The sequence below is a fragment of the Schistocerca serialis genome, chromosome 2 (assembly GCF_023864345.2).
Source record: "Schistocerca serialis cubense isolate TAMUIC-IGC-003099 chromosome 2, iqSchSeri2.2, whole genome shotgun sequence".
Taxonomy (NCBI): domain Eukaryota; kingdom Metazoa; phylum Arthropoda; class Insecta; order Orthoptera; family Acrididae; genus Schistocerca; species Schistocerca serialis.
The window spans coordinates 198,670,373-198,683,105 of NC_064639.1; the positions used below are offsets into that span (position 1 = coordinate 198,670,373).

The following is a 12,733-nucleotide window of genomic DNA, read 5'->3' on the forward strand; positions in this document are numbered from 1 at the left end:
AAAGGCAGGGCTACCTGTGAAACCAGTCATGTGATTTACAAGCTAAGCCACAACCTCTGTGCTGCATTCTATGCAGGCATGACAACCAACAAGCTGTCTCTTGTCATAAATGGCCATCAACAAACTGTGGCCAAGAAAAAACTGGATCACTTCATTGCTGAGAACAGCTCCGAACACTATGTTCTTCACATCAGTGACTATTTCACAGCCTATGCAATCTGGATCCTTCGCACCAACACCTGCTTTTCTGAACTGTGCAGGTGGGAACTCTACCTGCAATATATCCTACTTTTCCATAACTCTTCTGGCGTCAACTTTCATTATTCATTGTCCTTATCCATCTAGCCCCTCCCTGTTCCCATTCCACCAATGCACCCTCATTCTTTTTACTTCTTTTCGCCCCCCCCCCCCTTCCCCCCTCCCCCCCCCCCCCCCCCCCCACACACACACCAACCCCCCTGCCTCGTCTAACCTCCCGACTGCACCTAGCTGCCCTACTCTCTCTCCACCTCGTCCCTGTACGCTCCCACAAGCAGCACTTTACTGTGCCTGACCCCCACCCTGTCAATCCCTCCCCCTATGTGCCCCAGCCTCCTCCTTACGCCCACCACCCAGTTGCCTCTCCCACCATGCATTGCTGTTCGAGTGACAAAGATCTTGTTGGTCGCAAGCTCACTTTCTGACAGAATAGAAGCCTTTGATCCACTTATCGATTTTATGCACAAAGCAGAATTCTCTCAGGTTCTCAGCAAGATATTTTGATAGGGTATCATGGTGAAAGTTGTTCTACACCTCACGTGTCGACCTTTCTGCAGACACATGAATTTTTTCTTTTCTATCTTTTGCCTCTCATCATGTGCATATTCTTTGTTGAACCAAAAGTACAGTTGTCTGCCTCCTCACCATATTCTGAATTTTGTTATTAAACCAAGGTGGGCCTTTGCTGTCCTTAATCCACTTACTCAACATGTACTTCTCCAGAGGAAGATTGGCAATCTGTTTATACTTCACCTATGTTACTCTACATGTATTACATTGGAACTAAATGATGCGCTTTCATTGTTAAGTGGTATGCTAATAACTGGTTATGTGCTCTTTCTAGTAAAAATATTCTCATAAACATGGCTTTTGGTTTAATATTGCATCCTTCATTCTGTGTGTTACAGAACTTTTATTTTAGTATGTAAAAAGTCTGCATTCAGTAATGCCATTTGTGCCTAGCATATACAGTGGAAAACAGTCGTAGGCATACTGTGTGGTTAACATTAAAACTCATATTTCAGATACTGCTGGAGCTTTAATTTCATTACCTAAGATGATAAGAGGCCTTTATCCACTTACATTTTCCTTTTCTGCAGTGCGATCTTTTTTTGTAGTAGGAAGTATATTAAAAATCATTACAGGGGAGAGAGGATTTGAGATAGAAAGTAAGCAGAAAAATAGGAGATGGAAATAAAAAACTACTACAGTAAGTAGCAAAGCATTGGGTTAACAAACAGTACAAAAATGTTGAACATGGTTTGAGAATTTTGCAAATAATTCAGATGAAGGTAGCCTAATATGTGTGAAGATGCAGCATTTAGTCTTGAAATATAATACAGAGTAGAGATTGTTGTTCATCATTTGTATGTAATTGTTGAATCAAACTACAGAAAAAGTACAGTATAAGATTGAGATTAAAAGAGTGAAGTTCAGTAGCACTGCTGTGAAAGTAATTGGAAGAAGGCTGTCTAGAAATGGTACATGTGGGTAACATAGAGGAATGCTTAAAGCACAGTGATGTCGAAAACGGCTCACAGCACTGAAAAAATTACTGAAAACAAATAATAAGTAGAAAGGTAACCAATGTAATAAATGACCAGGGGGGTATTGATTGCGGCCTGGGTGATCATATGAGCGAAGTAAATGTTAGAAATGTACATCTGTGTACAATGATGGTTCAATAAAGTTGAGACAAAGCTGTACAGTTGTTGACAGAAATGTCTGTGGATAGGAATTGTGGTGACACACAGTATGGACGGTAATGAGTATAGTGAGCAGAAGGGAATGCCTTTAATTGTCCACTTCGTGAGGGCACATAATTCTATGTTGTATCTGAAGTATTCATCTATGTCGAATCTTAATGTTGTGTTCCCACATGTATCTTTTCCCCAGATTGATGATTTGCTTTTCTTGGGCTCTGTATTTCCTTCCAAAAACACACAGATTTTTATGTTTGGTTTTTTTTAAGTGTTTAATTTTCATGCTCTGGAAAATGTAACTCCTGACACAATTTTTTTAAGGGTGTAGAACAGGGTAGAAAATTTTTGTAGCTTAATTTTTTTATTGGCTTAGAATGTTCCTTAGAGGGTCTGTTTTTAAGATTCATTCATAAAAAGTGTGCCATAAATGTTAAAATATGTTAAAACCGTGGTTCACTGCATGGGGACTGACGCATCCGCACTTGAGTGCACCCACTGTAATAATATGATAGTTACCGAATGAAGAGGGTTCTCATTTGTTTTGGATAGTACCACAGAGGGCATTAGAATCAACTAAAATACTATTCTCAATAAGATTTCTCTTCGTAACTTGATTCTTTTATGGGAAACACATGCTTGTCTTTAATCTGTTTAACTTGTTATTTTGCTTCTTTTTTTTTTTTTAATATAAAAAAGTAAAATGTTAGTGCCTGAAAATAGCAAACAAACGTATTTACAGTGATAGAAAAAGGTTTGAAAAGCAATTGTTAATCAATATAAATTTGTTAAAATCAGTGTGTTTCAACATCAATGAAAAGAAAGACAACTGTACGGTGCTAGCATTTCCGATTAAAGATTTTTCGTACCTCCGTAGTTGAAATGGAGGACAGGGCCTGAAGATGATGTTGTTACAATGTTGAAACTAGTTGCCAAAATAAAATACAGCTGGAGGAATTTCTTCATTTTTAATATAGGTTAAAGATTTGTTCAATTTTAATATCAAAAAACACAAGTTGAAACTTTAAATGCTTATTTTTTTCAAAACAACATTTTTCAAGTTGGTGGGAACTATACTCATAAAATATTCTCACAATTACATTAAACCTTTTTCGTAACTTGTGGTCTGACATTTTTTCTACTGTACTACCTAGGACTTTTGCGATATATTTTAACTTTGACTTTTTTGCGCAAGTTTTTGTAATTGCTTTTTTGACAAAAATTTTTGTTGTTGTTTCAGAGTGTCACAATTTTGTTAAAATTTCCTATGTACTACTGGTACATTAGATAACATCATCAGTTTCAAAGCAATTTTTGAAATTTTGTTCTAGGCTGAAAATTGTGGCATTCAAAGCCCCACCCCCCCCCCCCCACCCCCCCCCAAAAAAAAAAAAAAAAAAAAAAACAGGATTACACCTCTGGTTACTCAGTACTTTACTGGACTTCAGTGTGTCTATGACTTCTTAAAATCATGCTCCAAAATTAAAAATATATTTTGTGCACCCCACCTAAAGTAGCCCCCCCCCCCCCCCCCTCCTCCTCCTTAGTTATGTACACCCAGATCTTCTTTGTAGTTTTGTGCCTGTTATCTCTCTCACATTGATCTCCTCCTGTTATCTGATCAGCATTTTCTTAATCATTCGTCTTTTATCATTCTCAAATTTTGTTAGTGTTGCATGCTGTAATTGTAATGGTATCTTTTTTGAGGGTTCATTCATCTATCTCTAGCAACATCTGATTGGAGAACAGTGTTTAGAGATCAGCTGAAATGTAGCTACAAATCTATTAAAGAGCTCAGAGTTCTCTGTCAAATTATTTTAAAAATCTAGGAAGCAATAAATAATATTGGATTACATGGATCCAAGTAGGGTGGACATTGGGAAGGGTTACCTTTCATCCTAGTCTGGCCATCCAGGTTTAGGTTGGGGTGCCTCTAAGGTGATTAAGATGAATGTTTCAATGATTCCTTGGAAGCAGGTATGTTCAATTTTCTTTACTATCCATGCCCTAGCCAAGCTTGAGTTCTGGCTCTGGCAACCTAGTCAACAAGATATTTGACCAATCTTTTTGTATTTGTGTTGTACTTGGACATTTGTAGGAACTCCCTCGTATCATTTTCTCACTTCATTCTTTTTTTCTGCCCACTAAAAACCAGTGATATCATGAGGTTAACAGCAAATTGTTGCTTATTTCTTTGAAGTACTTTAATAAATATACTTGTAAAATGATTATTTTGCCACTGTTTATGAAATAAAATTCTGCGACATGGTGAAAGCAGTGTTCTACCTACATTTTTCCTCATGTTGTGTATTACAGGTAGTTTTTCTTACATATGTAATGAAAACTACCAGAAGTATACAGTTTTACGTAATATCTATTTTTACAGAACCAACAGTACTGGGGCTTGATGTAGGTGTAGACATAGTTCTGGAGGAGAGTAAATCTGATGCAGGGCCAAGTTCAGATTTACCAATGAGACAGTCTCGGCGTATTGCCCAGATTAAAATTAAAGAAGAAGCTGAGAGACGCAAAATTGAAGAATTAACTTTTCTACAGTTAAAGGAAGATCAGCGCATATACAAACGTGCTAAGAAATTGGAAAACAAGGTAAGATAAAACATAAAGAAAGTGTTAATTCTTGATGTTAAGTCCATTTTATTTAATAGTTTAGTGTTTGGGAATGGTGTTGATTTAGTTTGCTACAGGTTTTGTTCCAGCATAGGGTTAAAGTAAAACTCTCTCTTACGTATTTAATGTCTTTGTAATGGTTGTTGAGGGCACTCCTTTTGCTGGGTTTCATTTATGAGCTTACAAATTTTTGCAAAACATTATCAAGATAAAGAGTTGCTTTGGATGTGTTCTTCCACTCCAGTTCTTAGTTGTGATGAAGTGGAAGAGCAGGGAGTGTATCTGCATGCTTTCAATGCTGAATTTACTATTGCTGTTAACAGGATTACCTGCCTATTATCATAGGTGAATATTGTTGACATTATTTAAAAATTGCAAAAGTCCAAGACAAAATTAGAGCAACAGTGTTTAGTTCTGGAAAGCAGTGAAGCAGTCCAGTGTATATCATGCTGCTAATGCACTCAAAATCACTCCATCATTCATCATTGCTGCAAGATTAGTTGTGTAGATTAAGTCACTAATGAGGAGGTACTGAAATCAAATTGAGGAAAAATGAAATTCATGGCACAGCCTGATAAAAAGAAGGAATAATTTATAGGACACATCTCAGTGCTCGTCAATTTGACATGGGGGCTAAAATTGTAGAGGGAGACCAAGGCATGAACACAAGAAGCTGATTGAAGTGGATGTAGTTTGCAGTTCTAACGCAGAAATGAAGATAATTGTTTAGGATCGACTAGCTTGGAGGGCTGTATCAAAACAGTCTTTGTACTGAAGACCACAAAACAACAACGGCAACATCAAGACAAGACAAAAAAAAAACCTCCCTGAAATTAAAATTGAAGGTGGATTAGTGTAATATGTCACTTTTAAAAAAATGAAATCATCCTGCTTCCGGCTGATTAAACATTATTTACTGCAATAAATGATATGTAAACAGCCAGAAGCAGAATGATATCATTTAAAAATTGCATGAAGGCTGTGGACCTAGTTATCATTAAACTTCTAAATATGTACCTGTTTTAGAATTTGATAAATTTTGAAAATTTGGCTATTTCCCTCGGTGTTGCCCAGGTCTTTCCAACTCTCCTTGCTTCCTCTTCAGCCATCCTCTTCTCTGTACCTCTAGGCCAGCTTCTAATTCCAATGCCTTCTTTTTGACTGCTCCATCTGGCTTCCTCAATGTGTACCCCAGCCATTTCCACTTTCTCTTACATATATGTTCTGCTACAAGTGTCTGGTTTGTTTTTCTCCAGAGATCCTCATGACTTACTTTTTCCTGCAACTAGACATTCATTATGTGCCAGAGACATTTATTTGTGAAGCTCTTTAACTGTGGTGTTATGATGTTATCTTTTTATCTATTTTCCAACTTTCACTGCCATACAGAAGAGCAGCCTTCACATTTGTATTAAAATATGAATTTTAGTTTTGCATGTGAAGTTTCTGTTTCTCCATATTGGTTACACTTATAAAGGCAGCATTTGCCTTCTTTATGTGGTTCTTCACGTCTGCTCTGGCTCCACCATCTTCTGTCATCACTTTACCCAGACACGAGAATGAATTGACAGTCTCCCCTTGCTGGTCCCCTACAAGCAGTGGCACGTCCATGTTCCCAGAATTTATTGTCATTTTCTTTGTTTTATGTATGTTTATCTTGAGCCCAGCAAATTCTGCTTTTTTCTGTGGGCTTAATTTAGCTTTTATATCTGTCAGCCTTTGAGCAAATAAAACAGCATCATCTGTGAAATCCAAATCCTCCAAATCTTTATGGATCCTCCATTAGATTCCTCATAGCCTGCCCACTGTCACTCTTCTCATAACTGGGACAAGTAGGAAAGAGTGTTGGTGACAAAATAAAACCCTGCCGAACTCTGGCTGTTACCTCTGTTGGATCTGTGACATTTTCATCATGGAGCACAAAACATTTGTAGCCATCATACAGATCTTTGATGATCAGAATCTTCTGTGGTATACTGTACTTCCACAACAACTGCCACAGCACTTCATGTGCGACAGAATTGAAGGCCTTTTTAGAATCAATGAATGCCAGGTACAGGGTTGCCTGGAATTCTTTGCTTTACTGTGATATGATCCTAAGAGTATTAATAAGATCAACACAACTGTACCTGAAAACCAACCAGTTCTTTATGCAGTCAATTTTCAACTGAATTTTTAATCCTGTGATACCATGCCAGTTGTCACAGTCTGAAACATTTTCCTTTTTTGGGAGCTTTACCACCAATCCACTTTTCCACTCCTTGGGAATTTCTCTTCAAACTAAATATGCTTCAGTAAGGGGTGGGCTTTTTTAACAGCTCCAGTGCTATGTTATGTAGGCCTTGAGCCTTTGCACTTTTTAGGTGTCTCAAAGCACTCCTAATTTCACTCATTGTGGGACACTACAGAATTATATCTTGATCTGCTTTGACTTCCTCTGGAACATCCCCCACCTATTCGTCTTGGTTGTCTTTACAATTTGACAACTCCTTGAAATGCTCCTCCCATTTCCGTGGTTGTGCCTGTTGGTTTGTCATCACCACCACATTCTTGCTCTTAACTGGTCCTTCACATCTAAAGCTCTTCATTCATATTGTACTGTTCCTTTATCTTTCCTTTCTGATGCCATTCTGCCAACTGTGCTTTCTCATCTATCCATTTCCTTTTACCTTGCCGTATCCTCATTTTCACTCTTTTGTTTGACTCCGTGTATTCTTTATGTGCTTCAATCTTCTGCACTCTCGTCTAAAAAAAAAAAAAAAAAAAATTGTAACTTTTGTTTTAGTTCTTTCATGCAGCTCATTTCATTCTGTGTGTCATCAGAGATCCAGTCATTCCTTTGATGTGTCTTGAATCCTAATATGTTCTCTCCAACATATAAATAGCTATCTTTAAGATTTTGCCTACCTGTTTCAATTCCTTACTGCTTAAATTTTTTGTCAGAGCATATCTGCAATCTGTTTTGTAGTTAAAGGGCAAATCTTTGTATTATATGGTGGTCTTTTAACCTTACCTCTATATTTTTGCTGCTGTGATTGAGCTTTGTTCTATTTGCCACTATCTTCAATCTGAACCCAGCCATAACTAGTTGGTGATCTCCTCCAACAGTCACTCTTCTCTTATTTCTGATGCATAGCAGAGTGTGTCAAAATGTATGGCTTATGACTGTGTGATCCATCTAATATTCAGTAACATGATATGGCAAGACCCACATTATATTATGGCAGTTGCGATGTGGAAACATCCGCCACACACCGTCAGGTGGCTTGCGGAGTATAGATGTAGGTATTGTAGATAGAAACAGTGTGCCTACAATGACTAGGTCATGCTCAGCGCATGTATCTATCAGTAGTTCACCGTTTGCATTTCTGTTCACAATGCTGTGTACACACATGATGTGTTCAAGCCCTTCATTTTCTAAATCGACTTTTGTGTTCAAGTTTCCCATTAAAATTTTTATGTATCTACAATTAGTTCGTCTAAGCACTCCATTTAGGTCTGTATAAAATGCATCTTTTAATTTTCCTTCAACCATTTCAGTAGCTGCATAGCATTGGATTATAGTGATATTTCACACATTTGTTCTTAAGGATTTAGGTGTTATTCTTTGTGACATTTGCTTCCACTCCAGTAAACTTCTTTTGCAGCTTTTAGATACTAAGAGCCCTACACTGTTTCTGTACATTGCATCTTCACCTGTCTATCATACATACAGCAGCGCTCCAACTTCCTCAGATTCTGGCCACCTTATTTCACTCAGTCCCAGTATATCCAATCTGTAGGTCTCCACCACTTCAAACCAATTGCGAACAATTGTGGCCTAGTGATATGGCACATTGTCATCCATAAAAATTCCATCGTTGTTTGGGAATATGAAGTTCATGTATGGCTTCAAATAGTCTCCAAATAGCCGGACATAACAATTTTGAGCTCCCTCACTGTTATGGAGCCACCACCAGCTTGCACATTGCCATGTTGACGACTTGAGTACGTGGCTTCATGGGGTCTGTGCAAGACGCTACCATCAGCTCTTACCAACTGAAATGGGGACTTGTCTGACCAGGCCACGGTTTTCCAGTCATCTGGGGTCCAACTGATATCACCATGAGCTCACGAGAGGTGTTGCATGCAAGCGACGTCATGCTGTTAGCAAAGGCACTCACATCTGTCGTCTGCTGCCATAGCCTGTTAAGGCCAAATTTTGCTGCACTGTCCTAATTGATATGTTTGTCATATGTCCTACATTGATCTACGGTTATTTCATGCACTGTTGCTTGTCTATTAGTATTGACAACACTATACAAATGCTGCTGCTCTCATTCATGAAATGAAGTCCGTCAGACACGGTGTTGTCTGGGGTAATGCCTGGAATTTGGTATTCTCAGCACACTCTTGACACTGTGGATCTCGGAATATTGAATTCCCTAATGATTTCCGAAATGGAATGTCCCGTGTGTCTAGCTCCAACTGCCATTCTGCATTGAGAGTCTGTTAATTCCTGTTGTGCAGCCTTAATCACGTCAGAAACATTTTCACATGGATCACCTGAGTAAAAATGACAACCTAGCCAGTGCATTGCCATTTTCTACCTTGTATATGTGATACTACTGCCACCTGTATACATGCAGATCACTAGCCCATGACTTTTGTCAGCTTACTGTAACATGATTTATCTTGTGGCTAAGTCACGAATAAAGGTAATAACTCATGAAATAGTAGCGGCATTGTCTCATCAACAGGTACTCTTACAAGACTGAATACACAAGTAGCTTTCAACAAATTCTTTCTCAAGCTAGAGTACAAAAAAAAAAAAAAAGGGGGGGGGGAGGGGGGTGCAGTTATAAAAACACAGGGAGAGATTTCTCTTGGCCACTGTCACCTCAGTTCCCCAATTTCCTACCCACATGTGGTGTCCCTGTTAAGCTGAGAAACTCGGTAGAAGGTTGGGTGACCAACTCCAGTGGGAAACAATCAGTGAGCAGATGGACTTTGCAAGTCAGTGAAACGCTACAGGAAACCAACATTGAAATTACCATGAAAATCCCATGGCTTTAATCAACTCAAATGTTATAGGATTTCAGATTCCCTATTTGGATTTCTGGGGGGGGGGGGGGGGGGGGAATAAGAGAAGCTTTACAACAAGTAAGATGCTGTGAGGAGAACTACAGTTGAGGCACATGGAATGTAATATCGGTGTATCAAGGGAAACTGGACGTAGTCAAAAGAGAAGAGAAGAGAATTGGCATTGATATTGGGAATAAGTGAAATGGGGTGGACTGACATTGGAGAATTTGCTTCTGATGGGTATACAGGATACTATTCTGGACAATAGAACAACAGAAGTAATGGAGTAGCCTTTATAGTTAGTAACAGATTAAGAAAAGCTGTAGTGGTGTGCAATTATAAAAATGATTGAATGATATCCATCAGATTTCAAGTTCAGTCTCCTAATATCACAAGCATTCAAGCTTACATGCCAAATGCCAACCACTGTTGCTGAAGAGGATGTTAATGACCAGTTCTATGGAGATTTGCAAGAATTGCTGCTGCTGGTGCCAAAAAAGGATGTTGTCTTCATAGTTGGAGATTGGAACTGTTGAAAGTGTAAAGGAAAAATTTGGTCTTGGTACAAAAATGAAGAAGAACAGATACTCCTCTAATTTTACTAAAACAATTCAATGGTTATTACTAACACTGTTCCAGCTACTCATATGACACCTATACACTTAGACTTCGCCAGATGGCCAATACCGGAATCAAATTGGTGACATACTTTGTAATCAGAGGTGGGAGAGTGCTATCATGTCATTTACAACAAGACTTGGATCTGATTGTGGACCAGATTACGAGTTTTCAATTGACAAATTCTGGCTGAAACTGAGAAAAGTAGCCAAAGATATTGCACTTTACAGATACGGCCTTAAGAACATATCTTCTTATTATATAGTAGAAGTCAGGAACAGATTTAATTCAGTTGAGAATGGAGACAAAAAGCCATAAGTGCTAGTGGACAGAAGTAGCCTATGCTGTCTAGGAGGCAGCAGAAAAACACATTTCCAAGAGAAAGAATATCAAGAAGTTCAGATGGTTATTGGCTGAGGCATTGCAAATTGTAGAATAATGAAGGAAAGCAAATATCAAAGGGAATAGATCAACAATGTTTAAATTAAATACAGGGTTTCAGAAATTAGCTAGAAGAGACACGAAGATCTTCTTAAATTAACAGAGCAAAGATGTTGAAGAGAATAGCAGAATGGGGAAGGTTAAGGGTCTTAACAAAAAATTAAAGACATCAAAGGAAAATTCCAGGCAAAAATTGGAATGATAAAAAATAGAGATGTTAGGTCTAAAAGAAGCCAATGACATCAATGAAAGATGGGCAGAACATGTCGACAATCTGTGTAGGAAAGAACTGTATTGAAAATCTTACAAAATAGGCTTCTGGAGTATACAGGCCAAGAACTGCCTGAAGAACAAGCTGTATTTTGTAAAGGAAGAGGGACCAGAGATCAAATTGCCAATATCCATTGCATTATGGAGAATACAAGAGAATTCCAGAAAGATGTGAATCTCTACTTTATTGATATGCTAAGGCATTTGACTGTTTCGACCTCAATCAATTATGGGAAGTACTTGAAAACATAGGAGTACCAGATCACCTCATTTACCTCATATGGAATTTATACTCTGACCAAGAAGCCACAGTGAGAACCATATATGGAGCAATTAAATGGGTCAAGATTGAGAAAGGAGAGTGGTGAGGCTGCAAGTTGTCTCCTTAATTATTCAATCTGTATCCAGAACACATTGAGGGATACCGGATTAGATGAAGAAGAAACCAGAATTACAATAGCTGCGATCAATACAAATAACCTTATATATGCAGATGATACCATGCTGATAGCAGAAAGTGAATAAGAGCTAAAGATCCTCTTATTGAAGATGAAAGAAAAAGTCAAAGGCTAGTGTAATGCTGAATACCAGGAAAACAAAATTTATGGCAAGTACACCTATCACTTGATGGCATATAGGGGAAGAAACAATAGATAGATTCCATGTTCAGTTATCTCAGATTTCTGCTGGTGGTGACTGGAGCTGCAAAATCAAGAAGGCTTGTTACTCGGTAAAAAGACTACGTCCAACCTTGACAATGTTTTAAGGAGTAGGTACATAACTTTAATAACCAAGATCTGTATAGTAAGGGCTATGGACTTTCCAGTTGTGATATATGGATGTGAGACCTGCGCCATAAGAAAGGCTGTTTTCGATTAGACGCCTTGGAATTGTGGTGTTGGAGAAAACTCCTTAGTGTTTAATGGACCACAAAGAGAATGAATAGATCAGTATTACAGCAAATAAAAGCCAGATTGCTCCCTGTAAGGTCTAATACTGAAACCAAAGGCAGCCTAGTTTGTGCACGTTATGAGAAAACAGGGTTCACTGCAAAAGCTGTAAGGCTGGTGAAGATCGAAGGCACAAGAGAAGAGGATGGCAAAGGATGAGATGGATTGACAGCATCACAGAAGTAATTGATTCTAGCCAAGCGGGAGAAAGTGTTGGACAGAAGAAACTGGTGTGCTTAGTTCATGGGGTAACGGGGGTGGGGTAGGGTAGCTTGAGTGAGGTAGCTGATGACTCAGAGGGAGACAATAGGTGTATGAAATAGGAAAGTAGGAAGAAGAGGCAGCAAGTGTGTGGCATAGGAATGTGACAAACAGGCACCAAAGCCAGTGAGTTCATGCAGTGCACAATGGTCTTTGGAGGAGTAGGTTTGGGAGGGAGGGGGGTGGCAATGACAGAAGAGACAGCTGAAATTGAGGCCAAGAGGATTGCAGGATCAAAGGGTATGTTGCAAAGATAATACCTGTCTACTTAGTTCAGAAAAGCTAATTTTGGAGGGGGAAGCATCCAAATGGCATGTGTTGCGAAGCAGCCATTGAAAGTGGGCATGTTGTCCTGAGCAGCATGTTCTACCACTGGGTTCTCTTGGCCACCGTTTGGCAGAGCAGACTTGATCCATCAGTGGCAGAACAGGCTGCTGAACACAACATACTTGATTTCAATGGCTGTTTTACAACCCGTAGAAATAGATTCTTCACCCAACCACTAGATTTTCTGAACGATGTAGATAGGAGTTAGCCTTGCAA

The 12,733-nt window shown here is 38.8% G+C and overlaps 1 protein-coding gene across 2 annotated transcripts in view; it reads left to right on the forward strand.

Moving 5' to 3' along the window:
* The window catches only part of LOC126456936 (uncharacterized), a 144,339-nt gene that overhangs the window by 42,008 nt on the left and 89,598 nt on the right, over positions 1-12,733 (forward strand). For both annotated transcript variants that reach the window (XM_050092872.1, XM_050092873.1), the window contains exon 5: positions 4,345-4,565. In XM_050092872.1, the coding sequence (XP_049948829.1) occupies positions 4,345-4,565 (221 nt within the window). The remainder of the gene's footprint in view (positions 1-4,344; positions 4,566-12,733) is intronic.